Genomic DNA, 26,854 nt, shown 5'->3' on the forward strand with positions numbered 1-26,854 from the left:
GTGTCTCTTTTTGGTCATTTTGGATTCTTTCTGATCATTTTGTGTCTATTTGTGACTTCCCAACAACAAATGTTAGCATGTAAGTGATTTCAAACAGGCCAGGGGCCTCCTAACCATTTGAAGTCCAGTATGTCCTGTTCGGTAATCCCTGCTGATATATGAAAATTATCAGAACACTTAAAAGTGTGTTATTGCTTTAATGCAATGGCGGCAAACTAAGTGCCAAAACGGAGAGCTCAACACAACTCCTGGGAAGAACTCTGAACATCATTGGTCATGTTTCTGTCTGTGCATGTTCTCAAGTCTCAACACACTGAAAGCCTGAATCACTCCATGAAACAACAAGTAATTACACTTAACGAGCAAACAGCAGTTCATATAATGTGTGTGCATCCTTTTGTGTGTGTGTGTGTGTGAGAGGTCACGTGTATCCTTTTACAGTAGAAGTACAGACAGGTCGATCTCAGGACTCACCCGAATCAGTGATGTCATGCCAGGACAGGTATACAAACCAGATCCAGACAACACTAAAGTGTAAGGACAGAGGTGTCCACATATTTTGGCAGTGTAGGCTTCAGATTGTGTTTCTGTGGCGCCATCGAGTGGCATAAATGAGAGCTGCAGGAGGGAACAATTTGGGACGGTGGAGGTTTTCTGAGGACAGAGCTGTTTTCATTTGCACCACAGACTTGTTTTTCATTGCGGTGACAGCTGATAAACAGAGCTGTGCAAAGAATGAAGGAGACAAGAGACATACATATTCAATGAGTATAGAGGAGGACGGAGGGATGATGGAGGTGTGAAGAAGATGGATCAAATGTGTTTTATTTACTGAAATAGTCCTGGGGTGACTTTTATCTTGTTCTGCATCTGAGGCATTTGCAGTTGCAGCTTTGTATAAAAATACTGAATATATAAAAGTGAATTTTTCTGTGTGTGCTCACTCATGTTTGTTTCTTGTTGTGGGACAGTTGTTCGAGATGATGCCTCACAAGCAGGGCCATCTGAGCTTATAAATAAAATGAATTATTTGAATACGGTTGTTAATACTTTTTCATATTTGTCTCTGCAATCCAAGTATTTATATATTTTTTTTCAGGAAAACATTTTTTCCAACGTGGCTCTTCAGTTTTTTAATACGTTCATCACCTTTTTAAATTATTTTGATTACTACCTCTACTGATGTCACTCATATACCCAAATATAGGATATTTTATTCCTGATTAATGCTGTGTTTTTTAAGACGATGATTATGAATGGCACATTTTTGAGAGAAAAAGTAAAAGGTAAAGTCACATAGATTGAAGATCAGATCATTTTTAATGACTTATTACATAATTTATCTATTCCGTTCAAAAAAAAGCACATGACATGGTACTGCAGATCATTTAAGGGGTCACCACAAGAAAACAACAGTCTGTGCAAATAGTGCATTTTCAGAGACACAGTGATTAAAAGAGAGTAAAGATAGAACAGGCCAGTGTTTCTCAACCTCTACCTCTCAGGTGGCGAGAAAATGAAGCAGCCATTGACGGTATAAAGGCCCATTAACACCTGGTACGAATCCATGTGCACAGTATGTCTGTGTTCCTGATTGCTGAGAAATCATCTAAAACAACAACTACATCCATATTTGTGGTATAAATTCAGTTATTGTAGATGCACAGAAAATCTTTCCATCCAAATCAACTTTTTGCTCCTCATCTCTGTAGGATGAATTCAGTTTATTATAGTCATTGGACTCCAAACCTTTCTTTGCCTTTTCAGATGACTTAACCTGGTTAAATGTTTGGGGGTGTATCTGCAAATATTCCACATTTTCAAAGATTACAAACATGCACAGGAGCAGGAGGTAGAAACACAAGGAGGTAGAGAGGAAGACTAAAATGAAGAGCACATTTAAGGTGCATTTTCCATCAATATTGTTAACAGTAGAGAAGTATCAGGTGTGTCTGGAAGACACACAGCTTGTAGACAGGCACACAGTTTAGCATCAATAATGTCCATGGCTTTAAAAGGCAACCATTCAGCTTGCAGGGTTCATGCATTTACCTGTAATGTTTAATGGCAACGAGCTGCTGTCAGGCTGTCGGCTATGGGTAACATCTCATGTTTTGCCTTTTCTTATTCTAAAAATCTAATTCATTGCACAAAACAGCGTCATGCAGATCACACACAGACCAACGAGGAAGACACTGGAGAACACTGATGCTGCCTTCCAGAAATCTAGAGATTATTCTTTTCAGAAATACTGATTCTGTTCATCTGAAGTCAGCATTAAGTTGACATTGTGAACCATGGTTTCTAACTATTAAATAATTAGTAAACTTGAATAACATCTTTATGAAAATAAAACCGTAAAGCTAATCCTGGAATAATGGATATTTTGGCCACTAGAGGGCAACGGTAAATTTGCACTTGCAGCTGCTAAAACTTTTCCTCACAAATCAGCATTGACTGTTCATATAAAGTTGGCTGACACTGAATGAAACTTATCATGCATGAATCTGTGTAGATAAAAAAAAAAAAAGAATGGTTTATTCAAATCTGTAATTTCCTGGCAGTTCCTTGGAAAGGATGATTATTTGCACACATATTCTGAATAACTTTAAGTGTTACTTAGAGTATTTTAGTTGGTGCACCAATAAGAATGTTCTCTATACAGGCAATAAATTATGATAAGTAGTGTAAAGTTTCCAATTATAATCGAGTGACAAATTGATGTTTACTTAGTTAGAAACCTAAAAAAAAAAAAAAAAAAAAAAGTTAGAATTTGCTGCAATTAAAACCAAATTACAGCAGTTCTTTTCAAACCAACTTCTTGCTTTTTTGGAAATTACAGACTTGCAAAACAAAAGTGCTACCAGATCAGAGCATGAAAGCAGTTAATTTAAGGCGTGATGTAGAATCCACAGAATGAGGAATGTAAAAGAATGTACTGTATTTACATCAGGCTACAGTCTGTCATCTTTGGCACTTGTGATTTTCCTGTTTGACATAAATATTAAAAGCAGGGCTTCAGAGATACGAGTCAAAATATCTGGAGACCTCTGACAGCACCACACTGCTCTTCATCCTCTTCTCTGCACCGATGTCTTCATTAAAGTCTCGTTTTCTTTTTTAGTGTCTTTGCAAACCGTCAACACCGAAGAGTCAGAGCTGCGTTTGCCGGCACTTGACGTTGCATAGTGTTGCGGCAAAATGAAGGAGCAAGATCGTAGATTAATAGCCTGGTGAGGAGGAGGAGGCCTCAGAGTAGATCACTTCCACTGTTTTCCTTTGTGTAAACATGAGGCCCAGTTTCTCAGGCGTTCAATACTCCGCCTGCTAGTTGACTTCTCTCCATGTTTGCATGTACATGTGTGTATTTGTATGCATAAACATCCATTCTGAGTCTCAAGGTTGTTCCCATGATGCAATAGGTTATCGGTGTGCATTCAGTGGCACCGCAGGTACAGAGGCGATGTTGCAACCACAGCTGACGCCATTTTGGAAGTCATTTTGGCTGCTATTCTTATAAGGCAGAGCTTCCTCTCAGGCTGCAGCTAAGACGTCTTGGAAAGGGAGGAGTGGGGTATTCAGTTGGTTGTAATCTGCAACTTCATCACTAGATGCCACCAAATCCTACACTCTGTCCCTTTAAAGGAAAACTATGGTTTTTTGATTTTTAATAATGATCCTATTGGGGTGAAATCTCAGTTTGTGGCCATGTCACTAAAAATAGGTCCAATGGGTAAAGAAACACGAGCAGTTAGACGATCAACAAAACTGTTTATCCAGATTATCTTAAACACTTTTTCAGAGGTCAAAGTGGAAGCGAGCGCAGCTGAAATGTGTGGATGTTTATAACAGATATTTGGATGAAAAAAACAAAGGAGAACGATACCATATTTACAGAGAATTTGTTTTATCTGTTTGATCATCTGACTGCTCGTGTGTGTTTCGCAGATGATGCGTAGCTTCATTTCCCCATTTCTACTTAAATACCTCATCATAATCCAACGGTACATCAGGGCTTCCCAACCGCTTTTGCACTGTAGATGATTTACATATTACAAATGGAGTAAAAGTAAGGCTCTACCACTTGTAGTTCATAATAAATAATAAAGGAACAGATATAGCACAGACAGACAACGTTTTTACTGCATTAACACTAGAGAATTGGTTAGAAGTTATATTTAGGTTTTTTTTTTGCAGACCAGAAGTTGGGAACCATTGTTGTAGCCTACCATGGGACAGATATGAATACTGTTGTTAGACATTTTCATAACTACAACACTTAAACAGTAGTTTTCAGCCACTGTGACTTCCAAAATGGCACCAGAGTGGGTATTGTCGACCGGTTAGCCTTCTTTATGCTGTGTGCAAACATGTGAATGCACAGGTGAGTCCCCGTGTCTCAGGTCCAGACCTCCATGGGCACCATGGCCTCCTTGGATCCGATGGGAGGAAGCAGATTCTGTTCGGCCAGGAACTGAAGTGGAAACTGGACCAGGAAGCCGCGGATCTTCTTCAGCTCCTCTTGAGCCCGGGCCGGGTCCTCTTTATCCAGGCCCAGCTTGGCGAGGTAGCCCTCCAGCTCCAGGATGTTACGGACGTCGCTGGACGGCAGACTACGGAAGACCTGAAGAAAAGGAGACGGAAGTCAGAAACAAAATCTGGGTTTGGTGTTGAGAACTGGCCTTGGACAAGATCTCTTGTTAAAATGTTTTTCCATTAATGTCAATACAATTGAGTTTCCAATATGTCATCCATTTCTGAGGATCTTTATTATAAAAAAGAGAAAAGACATCAAAACCTCACAACAAAGAAGCTTAAACTAAAACAATGAATAGATATTTGCTAAACTAATGGTTTCAGCTCTACTTCTAACCGCACAGGGAGAATAATCACCAAAACATTCCTATAAATTTCATTTTCGCAACATACTTCCCCTTGAATAGTTTTTTTGTTCAATATTTGTATTCCTCGTGGCCAATTAAGACTTGTCAAATATGATTTGGCACATATAACAAGTGAATTGGCTGACGGTGTGCAAATCCAGTTCAGGATTTCCAGGTGTTTGTTTAATATATTTGAAAATGTTCAATATACATAAATAAACATTCAAACACATGTAAAGGGAAGGCTGGAACAAAATCTGCTAAATCACAACAAACATCAACCTATTTTCCTTTTTTTAATTTTAATTTAACAATTAATTGTTGTTTATTGTTAAAAGCTGCATCACCAAATCATATATTTAAAGTTCATTGTGATAAAGCTAAAAAAAATTCTGAAATCAAGCAATGACAACAGAAGTGCAACAAACCGAGCAGGAGACTCACCCTCTGGTAGATGGTGGCATTGCGAGCAGAGGTGGCCATCCAGACCTCCTTGTAGAAATGGTCACTGACAGGATCCGACAAGTCGATGGAGGGATCTGTGTTAGCGCCCAAAATCATCCTGAGAGAGAGGAGACAGAGAGGGGGAGGAGGGGGAGAGCCATGAAGAAACACTGATGGCAACAGAAAGGGAAATGCTGAAACACTGCAGGATATTGCGAATGAAGATATTTGGCAAGAAGATGCAGACGTGATGATGAAATTAAAAAGAAGTACAACAAAAAGAGAGAAGACGCAGAGCCTTTGCTTGTGTCGTTTGTGATCTGAGGTCTGCCAAACACGATTTTCCCGGCAGAGTTAAAAGATTGTGTAAAACAACTTGAAAAATGACACATGAAATTAGATTTTCAAGATTCACTGTGTTGTTGAATTTTAAAGGAGACATATCCTGCTCATTTTCCGGTTCATACTTGTATTTTGGGTTTCTACTAGAACGTGTTTACATGCTTTAATGTTCAAAAAACAAATAATTTAACTCACACAGTCAATCTGAATATATCTGTATTGACCCTCTGTCTGAAACGCTTTGTTTTAGTGCCCGTCTCTTTAAGAACCCCTGCTGAAAAAGCTTAGTTATACATATAAAAGAGGAGTAGAATGGACATCCCCATTCAAATTAATATGTCAAAATGAGTTTTCTCTTTCCTTTAATATGTTATTATTTCTTGTGTAATGTCTTTAAAACTTGTAGAGATGCACCAGATGAATTAATAAACAAATAAAGCAGGATTCAGGATGTTTCAGTACTTGAAGCACTCAAGGCGGAGCTGCAGGGCGTATTTTCCAGCTTGGTACTCCTGCCCGTCCATCACCGTGGTCACCGTCTCCGAGTCCTCCACGATCACCGCCACCTCACTGTCCCTCTTTCCCAGCATGCTCCGGTCATTGATGTTGGCAGAACCTGCACGACACAAGACAACAAGACAAGTGAGACCACAGAGTCCACCAGTAGGTGGCGCTGCAACATCTAAGCTCAGACCGCATGAGTGTTCATGAACTACAACGTGTTCAAAGAAACACCTCTTAAGTAAAACATAGCGTACATATAAAGAGATCTGTGGTGGCACTACGATAATGGAAAAGGGAAGGAAACAACGAAACTCAAATCAACCAATCGGAGAAGTGAACTGATGAGACATGCAACGAGCACACATTGCTGCATTTAAAGGGAAGCCAAAACGTTTGGCAACCACAGTACTACTTTAGACTATCTGGGGCATTTAAAACGTGAAACGGTTAAAAGTTCAAGAAAACTTAGAGCAAAATAATGTAGCATCTGACATCTGCCGGTTGCTTTTATCTGCAGCGCTTGACTCACCTGTTAGAACTTGCTGTATATTTTTAGCACAAGTGGCTGCAGTTGAAATTGAAAGCTCACACTTTGCTTTCTAACGTCTTCAGGCTTTTTAAATGTTTCTCATCTTGTCGTTTTTCTACTGTGCCTTCTTTAATATAAAAAGGATGTCACCGGTCTCTCCGTCTCTGCAGCTCCTGTTTCTCTCTCCTCTATTATACATGGTCAGTCTAGTGTCCGTGGGAATATTTCATTACATCTGTCATCTTTTAATCTTGTAATGGTGAAACTCAAGCGGCTATATGGACATGGGCTAATCGTGTGGTATGATGCAAGTGTGTTTCACGCTGAGGAGTCAGTGAGGTTGTCACAGAATGGAAGAAAAGTACCAATTATGACGGTGTTGTCGTCGGCGATGAGCATCTTGCTGTGGACGTAGATGAGCTCGGTCACCAGCTTCCCCTCCAGCTCAGCATGAGTCCTCAAACCACCGATGGAGATGTAGTTCATCCACTGCTCACCCACTGGACAACAGTAAGAACCAGTCACATATGGGAAGACATCGAACCAGCAGAAATAGAATTTACATTTTGTACTATAATGAACCTGAAGGCGCTATGATTTAAAATAAACTTGGCAATAATGTACAGTAAACCATTCAAAAACCAGAGATTAAAGGACTGATGTAAAAATACATAAAAGCAGAATGCAAATGCAAGTTTGTGGTTTTGTGTTTGTGGATGTGGGGTTTAGTTGGATAATGACAGACTAAATGAAATGTTTCTTAAATGATTCCTATATTATAGGATATACATGTTATATATGCCGTCCAGCTGCACATGTGGGACCTTTATTTTTCCAGCAGGGCGACTTCATAAGGCACTGTCGATGTTATGCAGCTCTGACCACAAGCTCCCGGGGCAATTTGAGGGAAAGCTCCACCAGGGTAAGAAGCTGTAAGGCTTTAATGAAAAACATGTGTGGCGTCTTCTTATGTCCAAACAATGTCCTTTATATTTTGTTCTTCATCATCTGGTATTGTGTTAAACAACTGATGACAAGATTCAAGCATGTCAACTTATTTGCGACAGCACAGAGAAAAGGCTCTATTTCTTCAGCAACATCTTTCCACAGTAACATGAATGCATATGGTGACAACAAAAGTTGTGGGATTTCCTGCAAATGTTCACCTGTGAAAGTGGTTTATCCATTGGCCTGGTGGTCAATATTCTAGAAACTACAGCTGCCTGACAATCAGCCCAATGACCGGGTCTACGCAAACACCTACAGGAAGTCTTGATCGCCACCAATTTGGTCTGTTGCCATAACCATGTCTTCTTTGTAAATAACGGCCAAAACCAGCTTTAAAACTAGGTCTATAAATTGGGAAACCTTGTTGCTGCATGTTAAAACCACGACCACAACGAAGATTTCCAGCTGCTGTTAAGTTGTTCTTTAGGGTTGTATATAAATACTATACTACATACAAACTAAATAACGACAGAACTTTAGTCTCAAATAAAGAGAATTTAAGGAATAATATCAAGCACTTATCTTATATTACGTCTCTGAAATATTGTGACATAATGTCAGGAAGTGAAAAGTGGCAAAATAAAATGCTGCAGGTTATTACACATACAGCCAGTGCAACAACAAGCTCACAGTCTGACGGTGTGAAGCGGCGGTTAACTCTGACTTACTCTCTTTCTGGAGCTGGGAGATGATGGAGTGCTCTCCTCTGTTCATGGTCCTGCAGGGAACAGAAAGGGACAGAGGTGGATGAGCAGCAGGTCCACATTCCTCAAGCCTTTGTGTGTGTCACAGTGTTTGCATGGGGAGGGCCGAGTGTTTACTCAACAATGCGGGTTAGACAATGAATGTCAGCCTGAAAAAGGAATGGAACGTAACCACGCACGCGTGTACACGACTTACAGCAACCGTTTTAAAGAGTTAAGGTGTGGCGTTAATCCATCACCGGCTCCTTCTGGGGTTTAACTCAAGACAAACAACAGGGGACTTAAGGCAGCTTTAATAGACCTGTAGTTGAAGTGCATGACGGCCTGGATGGCGCTGCCTCCTCCGGTGTTGATGTCTCCTTCGAAGCCCGGCAGTAGAGGCGTCACCACGTATACTCGGTACCTTTTACCCTCCCTGAAAACATTAAAAACATCATACAGAGAGAGATGACACTGTTAATGTGTGATGTGATTTATGTGTGACGTATTTATCAGATGGATTACAAGTAAGGAATAAACAGCGTTACTGAGGCTGGATCACAAAAACTAGCAGCTGGAGGTGGACAGCAAACCTTTTCCACCAAAAAGCATCCTCATTTTGTGGGAAAACATTAATTAAGGAGGTAGAGCTGAGAAAGGACTGAAGAGCTCCATTGTTGACTGTCAGTTTATTTTTTAATAATAAACTATTTATAGAGCACTTATCAAACCCTACAAAGTGCTTCACAGAGAAAAAATGCTTAAGTGAAGTAATGGAAGAATATATTTTTTATATGGCCACAAAGACTCACACCCTGAGTTAGGCCAACTGTGATAAAAAAAATTGGGATTTTTGCAGTTGATACTGATATTAAAAGTTAAATATCAGGTATATACTCTTAATATTATAACATATTAAGAGTTACAATGAGAAAGAAGAGGGAGGGCGGGGATGTTCAATGTCAGAGTCTTAAAACGCACCAAGATACCCTAAAATCTGTATTCTATATATAAACACAACACAAAACAAACCTTAAATGTGCATCTTAAAGAATTAACCATGCACGACATTTAACGGTTAAAAAACAAACTTCTCTGGTGGATAAACTAAGTGATATCTTTGGCATTCCAATATTTCTTTTACTAACACACACTGATAATATGTCTGTGAGAAGCTAAAAGTGGCTGATGCAGTGTATTAATGTCTTTAAAGTCTATTTTAGGGGCAGTTTAAGAAGCTTAAGGAGGCGGATGCTTCAGTTCAGCCAAGCTGGGTATAAAATCTTAATGATCTTCTAAATAAGTGTATAGTTGAACAGTTTTACAGTCTGAAAGACAAGAAAAGGCACTTTGCAAACTCATTCAGAGACAAGAAGAGCTGGATTGACATAAGCTTCAGAAAATCATTCAGACACGAGGAAGTTAGTGTCAACACTTTCATTTGTGTCAGCTGACACTGAGACAGACAGAACGTTTATATAAGCAGCCCTGGACTGTTTATACGCTGAATCTTTATGGAAGAAATCAGGTCAGGTTTGTGTGCAAGTGCTAGTTTGTGTGCACACGTTTCCTTATTTTGTGCAGGATGTGTGTCCTCTGATAAGCTCTGATATCCTGGACAACAAACCCTCACAGACAGACTGAACCCTAAATAGGAACATATTTACATAAATCTTCAGAGGCCAAAGTCAAACATGATATATGATGTGATCAATTCAGTCTATTAATTCTCTGGGAGGTGTGTGCGTGTGTGTGTGTGTGCGTGTGTGTGTGTGTGTGTGTGTGTGTGTGTGTGTGTGTGTGTGTTTCTGGGAAATAATTTCAAGATAAGGCCGAGTGCACAAACAAGGTGAGGCTAAATATACACAGTAGCCGTGCACAAGTTTACAAAGTGTGTGTTGATCTAATTACATATTTGCATGTGTGTGTGTGTGTATGTGTGTGTGTGGGTTACCTATATGCTCTGATGATGCGCTCTGCGATAGCGTCTCCTATCTTGTTGAAAACGTGTCTGTTGTCTGCACAGCTGATGAAGAACTGATTCTGAAAGACAAACAAACAAACAAACATGTCAATTAATGAACAAGAACTGTCATTTGTTCTGGTCTAAATTCATATTTATACACTGTTTTAAAAATGTCTCTTACATAGTTGTTTAAAATGTTCTAAAAACTCACTATTTGCATTGGATAAATCTGTGTTAATCTGTGGTTAGTTTCAGCATATGTGTCGTTGCTATGGTTACCTGCAGTCTTACAAAAACATTTGCACTGGTACGGATAAGTACCTCTATGTAGATGAAGTGCTGGCTGTTCTGGATGACGTGGACGTAGGCGTTGTGGATGGACTCCTCGTGGTATTTGATGCCAGCGGACCAGTCGGAGGCCGAGCGAAGGATCTGAGGGAAGGGAGACATATTGCACACTAAAACCCACTGACAGAGCTGAGATAGGTAGAATGTGGTGATGGCGGGACTGTAATAAAATAAAATAAACCAAAACCTGTACTGAAAGTGAAGTGGAAACTGGCAGAGAAGTAGTTTAATATACAGCACCAACCTGCACTTTGGCGTTGGTGCAGTTGGGGACTTGGTATCGCTGCTCTCCGGCTGTGGTGTGAGATTTGGGCAGCAGATACGGGAACGACAGAGAACGGTACTTTGGCTTCACGAGCTGGAAATAGAAACACACAGTTCACACAGAGCGCTGCTGCACACAGCTGCAGATTTATCATACTGCTACAATAATGTGGCTGCAGAGTCAGATCACAGCAAGATTTACCAAAGAGATAAATGTTTATCTGATGCACTTAAATTCTTGTTATTACAGCTTATGCTGACGCTGGCGCCACATTGTGAAAATAAAGACATGATACAGATATACAGATTTTGTGTTATCTCCAATTTTTTTTAAATTTAAATTTGTTTCCTCAACCAATCTAGTTGCATCACTTCTGTCCAGGGCAAGTAAAATTATAATTTTTGTCAATGGAGTCTTGTGGTAGATAACAGCCTCTAAGCTCCCTGTCAGAAAGTCTGACAGCAAGGGAACGCAGTAAAATTATTCTAAATAAAGTGTACACTTGAACTGATATTGATATTTTTCAGTTAAAAATAGATTAGATTCAATCTTTTTCTGTGTTTTTCTCTGTGACTCTTCAACAGAAGGAACAATGTCTCCCTGGAATCAGGTAAAGAGACTCAATATGTTTGAGTATCATGACCTCTGACCTTGGTGAAGTTCCACCGCTGGATGAAGTGTCTGGCCACATCTCGAGCTGCTTTCCCATGCACCACCGAGGAGATGTCATGCCAAGGCATTCTGGGAGTAGTGTGTCTGTCTATGAAGTCTGAAACACAGGAATGTGAGCAGGAGGACGGGAAGGTGAAATAAATCTCTCCCCACTTCTCAGGGTAAACTTTGAGCTCGATGGTGTTCTTACCGTCGAACGGTTTGTCCAGCTGGATCCAGTCCTTGAACACAAAGTTGCAGTAGTCTTTTCCGTGCCAGAACCGCGTGTTTCCAAACAACTCCCCGACCTCCGTTTGTAGACTGCGTACTGAGCCGCTCCCTGAAACACATACACGTGAATATCCAGTTATTTATCAGCAGTGCGACGCAATAAAAAAAGAACCAACAACTGAAGCCATTTCCCCAGGGACTAGGAACCTTTTCAGAAACTCAGTCCTGCAGGGATGCAGTATTTCTGTAGGCAGGAAGTAAGCATTGCCCTCTGAGTTTTCATAGGATTTTGGATTATGGATTATAAACATTTCAAAAAAAGGACATTTTTTGTTCAAGATAATCTTCACAAATGAACAAAACGTTTCTCATTTTTTAAGCATGGATACAATCGCCATTAACGTTAAACTCTAGTGAATTGAAAAAGTCTTGAAAAAATTGAAAATGCCATATTAATCATATATAATAAAAGATTGATACTTGTATTGACACTTGTACACCTTCCTGCTGACACAAATATGGATTAATCCACTGCTGAAAATAGTCCCCAAAAATGTCCCTATTTCCTCCTGTTTGTTTCATAAAAAACCTACAATGTGTTTATGCGGTTTGATGATAATAACAAAGAATATAGAATATGGAATAAAACCACAGCAGGATTGTGATGTAAGAGAAACGTTGGTTTAAAGAATACCTCGGTACCTCTCTCTCTAAAAAGGAGGCGATGGTCTAATCTGTACCACGCTCACGTTGACTGTGATACACTGGTGTTTGGATAATACTTTGACAGCATTTCACAGAAAAGAAACAGCGGCTGGAGGGAACACAGCACTACAGTCGAGATTAATAACACCTCAGAGGTGTACAGAGACACTGAACTCACCTGAAATACAGCAAAATAAACAGTGGAAGTGAATGGATTGTAGACAAATCAAAGAAAATAATAAAAAAAAGAAAACAATTCTGTGGAATTACGACTTAATCTTTTTATAGTAACGGTTGTTTGCCTCATGTTCATCCCTGACACTTCCCAGCTATCACACAAGCAGCAAACAGTGATCCTGGCAAACCAGCAGCAGTTAATAAAACGCTCCGGCATCTGTTTTACTGCAGGAGAAACACGTCTGCCAGCAGAGAAATATGAGTTTGTTTAAAAAGAGAGATTACAGGCTGCAGTATCTCATCAAACCAAACCACAGCTCTGCTTGATGTATGTGCAAGACTTTAAAAAGGGAAATATAAGGATAGGCTATATGTTGTTGCAGTTTATTTTTACTTGTTCCTTGAGATCAACTGGACTTTTCAAGTGGTTAGCGTTTGCTCTGCTTCTCATTTGTGCTGCTCTATATTTTTGCAGTTGTACATATGTTTTTTATTACACTTACAAATCAGTATTTGCAGGTTTTTATCCTTGTCATTAATATCTTCTAATCCAGTTTTGTTTGAACAAGAGTCAAAAACACCCAAAATACTATATGTACTATTATATAAATCAGAGAAAAGCAAAAAACACATGGAAACCAGCAGCTATATGACATTTCTGCTATGAGTAAAAGACTCAAAATAAATAGATTATCAAAATTGTGCTTCAATACTGAATAAAAATGTGAAAAATAAATGGTATTGCCGTCTGATTTACTACAAAATTCTCATGTCTACATGAAAGATGTTCAAATATAAAAAGACACATGGGAAGAGTGAAGTTTCAAACTCTCACACAGAACCAGATGTGGTTCATTCCACTCCAAAACCACAGCAAAGCACACTGGAAGGCGAGCGGCCACACAGCAACACTACCGCCGCCACGGACTCACCAGCCTGACACTGGCCAATGGGAGCGGCCGTCCTCAGCTCCGCCAGCCTGCTGGGGATCAGAGCGTGCTGGCTGGTGATGCTGTTGGACCAACCTGAACAGAGCGGCCACAAACACTGAGACAGCAGCTTAGAGGGATCGCTGCCGGATCAGAACCAACTAGTCAAATGATCCTCAAGGTGTGAGCGTTTTTGTCAATGGAGTCTGGTGGTAGATAACTGCTTCATTCCCCTTCAGAAAGGCTCAAACTGATAATGTTTTAGGTGTCGGAAAATCATCCACAGCAGTACATTGCTTTGCTCCTGTTCTGTTTCTCTAAACTCCATCTACCAGGTAAATACACTGACTATGGAGACAAACCTCATGAATCCACACCTCAAAAGTATATCTAAATATATGAAATAAACATCTTCACTCACTCTCTTCGTCTTCCAGATCACTGTCGCTGTCAGGGTGGGCCAGACCGTGTTTCTGCAGGTGTCTCCGGATGCTGAACTTGGTCCTTTTCATCCTCCCCTGTCCTTTGAGCTTGGGCTGGTCCCCCGAGTCCATCACTGTAAAGATGCCTTTCCCATTCTTCTGGGAAACGGCACCGCTGCCGTTGGCCGGTGCAGCCAAGTTGGAAGAGGCACGTTCAGCCTGACGATCATTTAAATAAGGTCAGAGTGCTGAAAGCTAATTATTGTTTTTTTATTTAAGTAAGCGTTTTCTATTGTTTCTTTTACAAAATATTTTATTTTATCATTTTTATATATTTAACATGTTTTTGCTATATTGCTTCTTCAGTAAAATATTTTACTTTATTTTATTCTAATCTTTCTATTTGATAGTTGCTGGAGGTAGGCATAAAATTAATTCACGACTTTGTGTGATCGTCTGTGTGTTGAATTTATTTATTTATTTATTTTAATCTAGGACTGGATGACTTGGAAAAAAGAATAGTCAATAATCACGAGTCTCCTATGACTCATAAACTTCACATTGCCCATAAATTATGACCCTTTTTTAGCTGCTATTTACTCAAAATATAAAGAAATAGATTTTTTTCAGACTTTAAAAATATGTTCTAAATCAGGTGACACTGGTACCGACAGTCAGTGCAGCTGTGTGTGTGTGTGTGTGTGTGTGTGTGTGTTACCTGCTCCAAGTGTGAGAGGGTAACACTCCCAACGTCCGTCAGCCGGTGTTCCCTGTCGTCCCAGCGACCGTACGCCAGGTCAATCCCACCAACGAAGGCCACCGATTGGTCAACGACGATGATCTTCTCGTGATGCGCCCACAGGTAGACGGCGGAGGAGACGTGGTCTGGGTGACGCATCACCTTTGTAAAAAAAAAATATATATATATATTTTGCAAAAAGACTGATACAGGAAACGTGTAGTGTATGAAACGTACCAGATGCTCACCTTGATGTTGGGGTGAAGGTGACGCAGCGTCCTCTTGCTGTATCCCGAGTTGATGCCCAGAGCTAACTCCACCTCCTTGTACAGCATCACAAAGACACGCACTCCTTGTTGCTGTGGAAACACAAAGCTAAACTTCAACAGCTAAAACAGCAAAACAATAATCGAGTGTCATCTGTAAGTTCCAGCTCTACTTTTAAGATTAAATATGTATGAGAGAGAATACTGACAATGATTTATTTATGGCTGCAGCATTTGAGCTGATGGAAATATCATGTGCATCATTTTCTCTTCTCAATCACATCCCTGGTCATAATGTACGCCTATTTAACAATTTATGCAAATAAAAAAGTTTTAAAAAAATCAAATTATTTGAATTTATATATCAAAACATTTTTTTTTTCTCCCTGGACAACAAAATATGGCGCCTGCTTCCATCAGCGAGTACCAACTAATTCAGAACTGTAGTACTCGAGTTCGGCCTCGGTCGAGTTGAAAACAGACCAACGAGGAAACGTTTCCTGCTCACCGCTTTGCGTTTCAGTATGCAGTCAAGACGCCAGCGGTTGCCCTCGACAACCGGCCTCTTCAGGAAGATCTCTGGACTCAACCTGTGGAGCAACAATATATTAATATAATATTCCTCTCTATCTCCTGACCTCACGCTCTGCTTCACTACTTGCATGACAATCACTAAAACTGAATGACAGGCTTTCATCCAACAACAAAACTCTACGGTTCTTTTTGGGATTCTTGAGTTCAGTTTAATGCCAATAACTCATATCATTACAGTACTCAGCATATTTAAATGGAATGGAGGTATTTCTTTACATTACTACCTTTTGCACAAGAGTACTTTTTGCAGTACTGCAGATAAAGTAAATCACCTACACACACACACACACGATGTGGGATAAAAGTGTGTGTGTGTGTGTGTGTGTGTGTGTGTGTGTGTGTGTGTGTGTGTGTGTGTGTGTATGTGTGTGTGTATTAGTATAACAGTAGTCTGAGCCTCAGACTGTAACTGATCTGTTTGACCAGAAAACCTCCCCAAGAGGTGACCGCCAAGTGCACTCACTGCACCCTGAGGTGTGTACACACACACACACACACACACACACACACACACAAACACACACACACACGCGAACACACACACACATACACACACACACACGCACGCACGTACCACCAATCTGTGATGAATATTTCCTCTTTGGCTTCTTCAAGAGCATCGGCCACGTCCTCCATGTATATCTGACCGTTCACATACCTGTAGGGGACACACACACACACACACCTTTAGACAGAAAGAACAACCCAAACAAACACACCCCCCCACACACACACACCCTCAGTCTCTCTCACAGACAGTATAGTGTTGCCCAGCAGGGAGACAGGTGATGAGCAGGTGGGGCTCGCTTTCCCTCTCTTTGTGTCGGGTTACTCCAGCGAGACACACACAAACTAACCCACACACACACACACACAGATAGACAGACACAGACACACACGCGCTGCCAACTGGACCGGGCCTCGTCTAGCATTTTAACATCTGGCCCAGAGAGACTGAAAGGGTTACCATTTGGCTGGAATGTTCACTTCCTCTCTGGCGAAGGAGCCGAAGCGGTGGTCGGTGAGGAAAGCCGAGCCGTGTTTGTGGACGAAGCCCTCGATGGCCTGACCCCACCAGCGGGCGTGTCTGTAGCTGTTGCACTTCAGCACCAGTGATCTGGAAACACACACACACGTTATACCAGTCCTGAAAGAGGGCTCCATGAGATATACATTATATCTTGACATATTTACATTTCTACTGTGCCAGCTTCACCCAGTTAGCACCCTAAAGTAACAGCTATATAAAAGGACCCACCTGGACAGACTGTCGATGCGGACGCCATGTTTGGTCTCCGTGTCTTTGGAGTCCATCTTGATGCTGAACTCTTTGTCGAACAGCATCACAAAGGAGATGGCACCCGAGTCCGGCTTCATGTAGAGCAGGAAGGAGTCCTTCACCACCAGCCAGCTACACACCAGTCATTGGTTTAAAAAACAAAAAACAACAACAACATGCATTTATGCAACTTTAACTGAAGAAGTTTAAATGAATAATGAATGATGGCCAGTGTTTGTGGGTGATCACTGACCGTTTGGACCAACGGTAGCACATTCTGCTGCGACCACAGCAGTTCATGCCAGGGATCCGATGGCCGCCGGATCTCTTCGACACCATTCCTTCTCTGAAAGACAACAAAGCTGCTGTTTCTGCCAAAAGAAAATACTGTATATATGTGTCAAAATTAGAAGATAGTTTTTATTACAAGCCTTTTGGTCCAAGATCGTGGATAAAAGACAGCTGGCTAACATCAATGAACTCCATCTGAAACAGACAAATAAGTGTTTTTCCTGGACGTTATGGTCTATTTTGTAATTTTCCAAGATGAAAAACTCTTCTGATATATTTACGTACCGTTGCATGGTAGTTCCTGTACATCGGCATTTTTAGCAGGTTGTTCAAGTAATCTTCCAGTTGTTTCTGCAACATTGAGAGAAAGTAAAATCATAGTGAGAAATCAAGAGAGACTGTTGATTGACAGCCGCTCCGGTGAAAGACCTACCCTGCGACTGGAAACTTGCCCGTCTCTGCCCAGTTCGTCTCCTCCTCCTCTGGGGAGGTTCGGCATCTGCCTCACCTCGCCCCTCGCCGCCGTCTGCCTCTTCACGGTGTGGCTGCAGAGAGAAATGACAAAATGTCACTTTAACACTTCAGCTTCCTGGAAGGTTGATGGATGGAGGCAACATGAAAGAAGATCCAGCCTGTTTGCGTAGCTCCTGGGTTTAACTGAACTTAAACCTGAGAGAATCCAGAAGAAGAGAAGGTGGTAAAAGCCTGGCAGTGTTTACCTGCGTGTCGGCAGCGGCAGCCTCATGAAGGTCTTGTACGTCCTCAGCTCTCTGTGGAGCTCCATGAAGTGTTTCTCCTTCCTCTTCACCAGCCATGTGAACTCCCCGTGTTTCAACTCGATCTTAAACACCGCCGGCAACGACTGAGCACGCAACAACACGGACACGTCAGTCAGATAGGGACATTCACATTTTAAAAGAGGTTTGGCATTTAAATTATTTGCAAAAAAGCTTTGAAAATTGATCAAATGATTGATTGCTACTGCTTCTGACTTTGGTCTCTGACTTTTCAGCTTTAATCAAGTAGAGTTTGTTATGTGATAACATCATCGGGCAAGGTTTATGTTGGCTGTCCTAATCGTTTCCTTTGAAGGCAACAACGCTGCTTGTGGGTTTGTTTGAGGAAACAAAACCAGCCTCATCCGGTCTGGTGTGGTAATGAGTTTCAGCAAATTTTCTCTCAAGTCAAATCACCACGTCGAAACCATCTGTTGGCTCTACTTTATGTTTAGTGCTTGTGTCTTTTCTATTTCGTCCTTCTGTCTTTGTATGTCTTATAGTGGGCTGTGTAATGATACACATGATAAGGGGTAATAACTGTGAGAGTGACCCATTAGGAAGGTGTGTGTCCATGTGCACCTTGTTGACGCTCCTCTGCTGGGTGACATTGAAGCGGTCCTGAGCCGAGGTGAAGCGCTCGACCTCCAGGATCTTGGCGGTGATCGGCGAGGACAGGAAGACTTTGGCCTGGGCCTCCTTGAAACCCACCGTGTGGTAGATCGCCGTGAAAGGCAAACGCTCGGCTGCAAAAAAAAAAACATATAAAAGATATCGGACACGGATATATGCGGTGATGGGAGACAAACGCCACACTGACAAAATGCACGCACCTGAGGCGTGGCTGTCGATTGTGTCGTACTCTCCATCTTCCAGGTCGAGCTCGCGGGTGTCCAGCTTCTCCATGATGCCGGTCATATCATTGGCAACCAGCGTCAGGGTGCTGGAGGTTGGCTCCGTTTGCCGCAACATGGCTAGCACTCAGTCTGGAGCCCGGGGCCCCCCTGGAGTGACAGGTAAGGAAGGGAAGTGGGAGTTAAACCAAAAGGTGAGGATCAAGGATATCATGGCCCAAGTGGTGAAACCACAATAATAGTGTCCAGAAGGGAAGCAACACAAGTGATCACACAAACTCTGGTTTTACAGAATCTCCCCCCAAACAAATTCCATTGGATTTTACAAAATACATTTGGTGCGGGTTTCCTGAATTTTAACTTTTGGATAGTTGCTTTCATGAAAGATAAAAATATGTGGATGTTTCAGGGCCTATATATATATTTATATATTAGTTAGTCATGCTCTAACGCTGCTGTTATCTCCACAGTAACTGAATAACCTAAAGCGCTGCTTCTACACTGGAACCACACTGCTAAAACGACCGTCTCATCCATCATCACTTTTTTGTCTGATGGATCCTTTTAACGTCTTCTGTAGCTCTCCATCTCTCTTCCCTCGCCCTCTACATCCAGCTGTCTCTTCATCCTATTAATCTCCATACCCTGCAGCTACGTCCATCCATCTCTTCCTCTCCGTCCTCCCAGCCTCGGATCGGATGAGACACCAATCCAAACAGGATTACCCGAGGAGAAGCAGAGGAAGCAGAGGAGCTTTTTAACCGCATTCCTCAACGCAAGCGTGTGTGAGAGACAGAAAAACAGGTCAAACAGTGTTGGCGTGTGTTTTTCTCCTGAATGAGGAGGATAAACTGAAGGGATTTTCACATATACTGACCCAGAAACATGAATGAGACGACACGACGTGTGAGTGGGTGAAACACAGAGACAATGATGACAAAAAGACACCCAAATGAACAAGTAAATGTGTCATCTGTCATTAATGATGCAGAAAAAAACACAGTGTGGTGTGTAGTAGGATCTAAATACTTCCTCCACCATTAAATTATGACGTCACCAATTGGAACAGAGATGTGGGAGTTAAGTGGATTTTCACTGTTCATATAACAAAGCTGTTTTAAAAAGAAAACAATACATGTTCGGGATGAAACAAATCATATAAGTTTAGCATATCGCTGATATGTCAGTATCGGTGTAAATATGGGCCGTTAAAAGTAACAAGAAGCTGATGTGAGCAATAATGTGTTAAATCTAGAAGTTGTTAAATATTGATAATAAAAGGCAGCTTTTTATAGTTTTCTTATTTCAATATATTTCTGTATTTGTGTTGTCATTTAGGGTTGTATTCATACCAATTTTAAATTTTGGTATGTTAAGCCTTTACATCTTTCAAACGATTTAAGAGCGTCAAGAATTCTGTATCAGTCCAGCAGAAGTTTTTAATGCAACACTCTAAAGCTGCTGTATCAGCAGAACGGCTGCCAAAACTTAACACTCCCAAAACAAAACTGATACTAAATCAGTGCTCCGTGTGAAATGTTGTTAATTAGCTTAATCGTCTAGAATTAAAGCGTCTTCGTCCTTCAGTAAAAGCAGAAAGTGTTGGACGAGATTCACAAAACTTTCTTCGACTGATGTTAGTTGTGTAGAGAGTAAAGCTGCGGGTTGAAATTGGTCTGTCTGCTTTCACTTCCTCCTCCGGGAGACACCACCACCAACCACAGCGGGCAGGGAGGCAGGGAATCAACGACCAGCAGCCACCAGTCCCGTAAACAGTGCCCTTGAGCAAGACACTGAACACGTATATGTTCCTTTAAAAAGCTAAAAGCCAAGAACGCCACATTGAAAGGAAGAGTTTTGACTCAATTATATTAAATTGAATTCAAAGGGCAGTTTTCACTTAAAAGATCTCTCTTCACCAGCAAAAAGTGCTGAACAAATAAAGACAAAATACTCCTGTCTTCATAGCAGAAACACATAATACTTCTCATCTGACTTCTTATCTAATTAAACAGCAAGTTTACAACAAAGTTTGTAATACCAATAAACCCATTCTTATTCCCTACAAAAACAATCATCTTGCGACTTCTTGTCCCAAGTGTACAGTGTGTACAACACCAACTGAAACATATTTAAAATCAAGTAAATTAATCATTAAAACAAAAACAGAAAAAGGTCAGTTACCTCACATTCAGCTGTTTCAACTCAAACAAATGAGATGCAAATGCAGCAACATTTCTAGTAACGCCATGACGCCGCAAAAACACGAGGAACAGTATATCGTTTGTAGTATGCAAATCATCCACGGCATGAACATCCTGTGTGGCACTGTTGCATTGGCGCTGTTGCGTCTGAGGTGTGTCTGCAGACATCTAACAATAGATCCTGGTGGAACCGGTGAAGCAGGGAATGTAAATATAACAGAGGACTGAATAAAGGGAAAGGAGGGAAAGTGAAGAAACCTGGACAGCGCTGAGCAGCAAACTGAGATTAGACAGAAGAAAATAAAGAGCTGGAGGTGGGAAACACAACAGCCAATGGTTTCATTGCAGAATGTAAAGAATGGCTTCATTTACATTTTATCTATCGTGCACACACCCTCATGTCTGCGAGGGAATAATGCAATCAGCACTGAAATCACACAAGCTTGAGGCTTTTCTCCCTGTTTGAACGAAATAAAAAGGATTAAAAGAACTGGAACTTGTGAGTGTTTCATCCCACGGCTGCATATATTTCCCTTTCTGCTCAAGAGCCTTTTAAGTGTAATTCGAGGACTCAAAACGGTTGCCTTGTTTTTAAAAGGGTTTCTGCATGAGCATCTTTATTTAATTGTGATTAAAAAAAAATAGAACAGATAATAAATAATCATGCAATAATAATGTACACTATGCCAACATGTACTTGAGGTTATTTGTGTTTTATATGAGAGCGTCTCTTGCCTTTGTGAGATCCTGTAGAGTGGAGATGAAAATTCTATAGACCTGTTCACACTGGACTAGTATTACCTCAGGAATCACTGCGGCGTCCGTCTGTGATCTTAACCCTGTGTGAATCTGACATGTCTGTCATTTATCAAGTTAAAAATTACACCGGAAGTGAGGTCATGTAATAATATTAGTTGATCTGGAATAAAAAAAACATATTTTAAGCAAAGGTTTTGTTTTCTCCATGCCTTTTCCCACCTCATTAAGGTATTTTGAAATATTTATACATTTTGTATAATATTTTAATATAAGAAGATGTTACGCAGAGCCTGGACATGATATTTACGGGATAATGTCAGTCAATTTGAGTAAAAGATGCAGAAATACAGACATGGTGGGTTATTTCTAAATGACATGAGATCTGCTGGTGATGCTAGTCCTGAGCCAAAAGGGAAACACAGTGATGCACATTCATGTGCTAAAACACTGCAAACTCAATGCTGCCTGTATTCTCTTGGATGTTGACGTGCACCTAAAGGTTTCTGTGGCGTAATGTTTTTCTTTACATTCAGTGTTTCTCACTCAAATGCAAAGTGTGTATCCTTGAAGGCTAACAATGTTTGAATCCATGTTTTCCAGCAGACAGTCTTCTTCACTGCTGTTTGCTTTGCAGTAGCAGAAATATGTACCGCATCACATATATGCTTGCGTCATGAAGACTTTTCTCTTAGCACCATGAATGGTCAAACTCTCCACCTTCAAACCTAAATTAATACGTTTTCAGCAACGACAGAAAACATGTCGGCAAACTATAAAGACTTCCAGCGAACACAAGGTAACATGAATCATCCGATACAGAGTCTTTAAAAAAATTAAAAAAACAAAATGTATCATAAACGTATATTTTCTGCAATAATCCCAAATTTTATGGAAAGATCCAATTGGCTTTTTGTAGTGGGAACCTGCGAGATGGTGACTTCCTGCAGCATTCTATTGTACCGTTATTATCCCTTTAAAGCTCCATTTTTGGTCTCCACCAACTCCTGCGGGGAAATATCTGTCCGTTTAGCTGCTAGATCATTCATTCATTCGCTACTGGAGCATCTTGAGCAGAAGAACACCTATGCGAGACTCCTCTTTGTCGACTTTAGCTCGGCCTTTAATACAATCCGGCCTTTCAAGCTCCAAGCTAAATTACACCATCTTGGACTAAACATCTCACTGTGCAACTGGATTGTGGACTTTCTCACAAACCAAACACAGAGTGTGAGAGTGGACAAGTACACGTCCTCCACCCTTTCAATCAACACCGGGGCTCCCCAAGGGTGTGTGCTCAGTCCTCTGCTCTACACCCTGTACACACATGACTGCTCTGCTTCTTCTCCCTCCAATCTCATTGTTAAATTCGCCGACGACACCACAGTGCTCGGACTCATCAACAACAATAATGAGAGGGATTACAGGACTGAAGTGCAACATCTAGCAGCATGGTGTGTGGGTAATAATCTCATACTGAACATCAAGAAGACCAAGGAGGTTATTGTGGACCCCCGCAAAAAGAGACAAAACAACCACCTTCCACTCTCTATCGGCAGCGAGGCGGTGGAGAGGGTGGCGCACTTTCCTGGGAGTGACCATCACTGAGGACCTGTCCTGGGGCATCAACACCGCCTCAGCAGTAGGGAAGGCCCAGCAACGGCTCTACTACCTGAGGCAACTGAAGAATGCCGGGATCCAGAAACAGCTGATGGTGAACTTCTACAACTGTGCCATCAGCAGTGTTCTGACGTACGGTTTCCTTGTGTGGTTCTCCAGCTGCACTAAGGCCGAACAGCAGGCACTCCAGCGGGTGGTAAAAACAGCGGGGAAAATCATGGGGACCATTCTACCAGAGATCAGTACCATCTACACCTCCCGCTGTCTGAAGAGAGTGCGTACGATCCTGCATGACCAACACCACCCGGCCCATCACCTGTTCCACCTGCTGCCCTCAGGTAGAAGGTACAGGGCCTTATCTGCCAGAACCACCAGAATGGCCCACAGCCTGTACCCTCAGGCAGTGAGGCTGCTGAACAGTGCCCCCCTCCTCTCTCTCCCCCCCTCACATGGACAGTAACCATACTCCATCTTACAATAACTGTGAACTGGTCTCTGCATTGCTGCAGCACACACTATACTACCTCTGACTATGTACTCTGGCGCCCCTTGTGTTTTTGTCCTTCTTTCGTGTACATGAATGACATGCCCGTGGGATTCTGCACCATTGCACATTTTGCACTTTTTGCACTATGCACTTTTCACTATGTACGGTTGTATGCTCCAACGGAATTTCATTGTTATTTATGGCAATGACAAATAAATGATTGATTGATTGATTGATTGATTGATAGATGCTCCACCATGTTCACCAGCTGGTCTCTAACTGGGTCTGTCTGAAACGTACAAGGAGGCTCATCAGAATCGCTGCAGCTGGAAACGTTGAGATGCTAAATGTGCCGTACAAACAAAACAATACCCTAAGAGGCTAAAAAGCTCTGCAGAGCCGGTGAGAGAATCCTCTGTGGATTCAGAGCTGCTGCAAACTCGTTCACATTACATTTCATTTAAAAAATGTAACGTAATAGAGCTGCTATTTAAGGATATTTTCTGAGGACATGACCCAAGTTAAATCTACGTGACTACAATTGAGATTGGAAATTGAGCGGTTCATTGTTGACCTTGAAAATAACCCAAAAATATTTTGAGTTGATTAAAGCAGGGAAGCAGTTGGGGGGTGTGTGTGTGTGTGTGTGTGTGTGTGTGCGCATTATGCCCAGTGAGCACTCAGATTAATTGGGTACAGTCGGGACCATATAACAGCCCCCCCCCCCCCCCCACTGCATCAATCGCCAACCAGGTGGCAGGCTGCTGAGTTCTCACACACACACACACACACAGACACACACACACACACACACACACACACACCTTTGTTCCTCTTTACCTTTTCTTTAACTTCTTCAAACTGAAGCACCTCATGCATAAGTGCAACTCATCGGTAATCAATGACAATCCCAAGATTGATTGATTTAAAGTCACTTAAGACACCAGATATTTGGTGGTTCCTGCATCTAAAATGATGCACAGTGACAAATAATAAAGGACACATTAGTTATTTCATTGTTAAAAATACTTTGATTAATGAGTATATAGTTTAAGTTAAACTATCTATGTTGGACTTGTTGTTGGAATGTGTGTCTCCGTCATGAAGCCTTTATCAACGCTAGTTGTTGCCTGAGATGCGTTCCTGCGAGGAGTCAGTGAAAACATCAGCAAAGATTAAAATCTGTTGTGTGTGACGTGAGAAACACGTCTAATACATACTTTCTGTCTATACGGGGTTCATTGTGGGTTTCATTAATTCAATCAAATATTAACACACTGGTCATTGCAGAGACACCTGGTGGAGATCTGCTCTCCACTGAACACACCTTTAGTTACGTCTGTATTTTATGTTTAAATAAATTATAGGGATGGGATGATAGAGGATTTTATCACCGACATTAATTTAATGGGGTGAATTTCCATTGTCGGGATAGTCTGAAATGTTGCATAAATGCAGGTAGGCCTTATGATGTATGATCAAAGCTCTTTGAGGCAAATTCTTATAGAATTGAAATTATTTGTTTTTCACTAAAAAGACTGCAACAAAATACATTTATAACATTTGATTCCAAACAAAATGTTAAGTTATTCCAGTAAGATTTAGTGCCATTTTAAGAGTTTTAAGCATATTCTGTTGACTATCTGGAAAATATTGTGAATTGCAATTATTTTGGGCAATATAATCATCATGAAAGTCACAAAGTTTTAATATCATCCCATGCCTAGACTCAATTATCAATATCTGGATCTGGATCAAAAATGCACTACAGGTCGCGCTCTAAAATATATTAGAAGCTTTGAGAACTTGTGATTTACACATTTATTGTTATTTTTGCTATTTCACAGTAGAAAAGACTGCGTTGATACTTAAAAAAACAGTATAGTTGTAACATTTGGCTACACACACACACACACACACACACACACACACACACACACACACACACACACACACACACACACACACACACACACACACACACACACACACAGGAAACTGGAAGCCATCAACATGCTGGTATATACAATATTGTACAATAGCAGGAGGAACATGAATTTCCTTTTCTTCTCGGGCGCACACACACACACACACACACACACACACACACACACACACACACACACACACACACACACACACACACACACACACAGACACACAGACACACAGACACACACTCTCTCTCTCTGAAGGCATCCACTGACCTGAGCCCGTGAAGGCTGAGGGAGGCACATCATCATCATCATCACCTTCACTTCCCTGAACTGTCTCACGGTCAGGAAACAAAGTTACTCAAAAACACAAAATGAGAAGCCACCGCTCTTCTCTTCCTCTGCAGTGTGTTTTCTCTAACTCTACTCACTTACACTCACACACTCATTCACACACACATCCACAGACACACACACACACATTCACAGAGCCCAGTCAGGCAGGATGGGAGGTTTACAGCGGAGTGCAGCAGCGACGCAGACAGACGAGGGAAGACTCAGCCGGGCGGGATGAAGAGGGGAGGGAGGAGACGTGATTGGCCTGAGGGGCATTCTGCAGCTGAAGACAGCCAATCAGAGAGGGAGAGGTGGGGGGGGGGGCTTCCTGTTTGAGGCACCTGTCTGTGTTAAAGGCGCTCTGTGCCAACTTTTCAACTCTATTTCAATTCTTGATTTATCAATTGATGAAAAAGACAAATTAATTTGCAGCTGTTTTGATAATTGATTATTTATTAATGATTTATTAATGCTTGTTTTTAAATGTTATCTGTAATAATATTCTTGATGTACTTCTGTTGATTATGTTGATGTGTAGACAGACAAATTACAATCGAGGTTTCATTGATATGTTAATAAATGATTGAATCTTGATTTGAATCGTTTGGATTTTTGACTGTTGGTCAAACAA

General features: G+C 41.2%; 1 protein-coding gene and 1 long non-coding RNA gene across 3 annotated transcripts in view; one reads left to right on the forward strand and one right to left on the reverse strand.

Annotated features, from left to right (window-relative positions):
* Window positions 1-1,307: 1,307 nt before the first annotated feature.
* On the forward strand, window positions 1,308-2,728 carry LOC311029159. Its single transcript, XR_014598860.1, has 2 exons — window positions 1,308-1,795; window positions 1,827-2,728. It is a non-coding gene; the product is annotated as an uncharacterized lncRNA (long non-coding RNA).
* Window positions 2,729-4,290: 1,562 nt separating this feature from the next.
* The window catches only part of pld1b (phospholipase D1b), a 30,896-nt gene continuing 8,332 nt past the window's right edge, over window positions 4,291-26,854 (reverse strand). The window contains exons 1-26 of one of the 2 annotated variants that reach the window (XM_084034149.1): window positions 26,161-26,397; window positions 18,866-19,036; window positions 18,615-18,778; window positions 17,976-18,118; window positions 17,690-17,801; window positions 17,542-17,607; window positions 17,393-17,451; window positions 17,219-17,311; window positions 16,945-17,097; window positions 16,654-16,803; window positions 16,261-16,344; window positions 15,601-15,682; window positions 15,075-15,185; window positions 14,806-14,988; window positions 14,087-14,306; window positions 11,835-11,963; window positions 11,623-11,741; window positions 10,952-11,065; window positions 10,681-10,791; window positions 10,348-10,436; window positions 8,716-8,829; window positions 8,379-8,428; window positions 7,068-7,202; window positions 6,132-6,285; window positions 5,328-5,445; window positions 4,291-4,624 (exon numbers count right to left, since the gene is read on the reverse strand). In XM_084034149.1, coding sequence (XP_083890275.1) covers window positions 4,400-4,624; window positions 5,328-5,445; window positions 6,132-6,285; window positions 7,068-7,202; window positions 8,379-8,428; window positions 8,716-8,829; window positions 10,348-10,436; window positions 10,681-10,791; window positions 10,952-11,065; window positions 11,623-11,741; window positions 11,835-11,963; window positions 14,087-14,306; window positions 14,806-14,988; window positions 15,075-15,185; window positions 15,601-15,682; window positions 16,261-16,344; window positions 16,654-16,803; window positions 16,945-17,097; window positions 17,219-17,311; window positions 17,393-17,451; window positions 17,542-17,607; window positions 17,690-17,801; window positions 17,976-18,118; window positions 18,615-18,778; window positions 18,866-19,004 — 3,117 coding nt within the window. In that variant the 5' untranslated portion in view covers window positions 19,005-19,036; window positions 26,161-26,397 and the 3' untranslated portion in view covers window positions 4,291-4,399. Of the gene's footprint in view, window positions 4,625-5,327; window positions 5,446-6,131; window positions 6,286-7,067; window positions 7,203-8,378; window positions 8,429-8,715; window positions 8,830-10,347; window positions 10,437-10,680; window positions 10,792-10,951; window positions 11,066-11,622; window positions 11,742-11,834; window positions 11,964-14,086; window positions 14,307-14,805; window positions 14,989-15,074; window positions 15,186-15,600; window positions 15,683-16,260; window positions 16,345-16,653; window positions 16,804-16,944; window positions 17,098-17,218; window positions 17,312-17,392; window positions 17,452-17,541; window positions 17,608-17,689; window positions 17,802-17,975; window positions 18,119-18,614; window positions 18,779-18,865; window positions 19,037-26,160; window positions 26,398-26,854 lie in introns of those variants that run through there. The other variant, XM_084034150.1, reaches the window with a different exon arrangement.

The sequence above is a fragment of the Eutrigla gurnardus genome, assembly GCF_963514095.1.
Source record: "Eutrigla gurnardus genome assembly, chromosome: 18".
Classification (NCBI taxonomy): domain Eukaryota; kingdom Metazoa; phylum Chordata; class Actinopteri; order Perciformes; family Triglidae; genus Eutrigla; species Eutrigla gurnardus.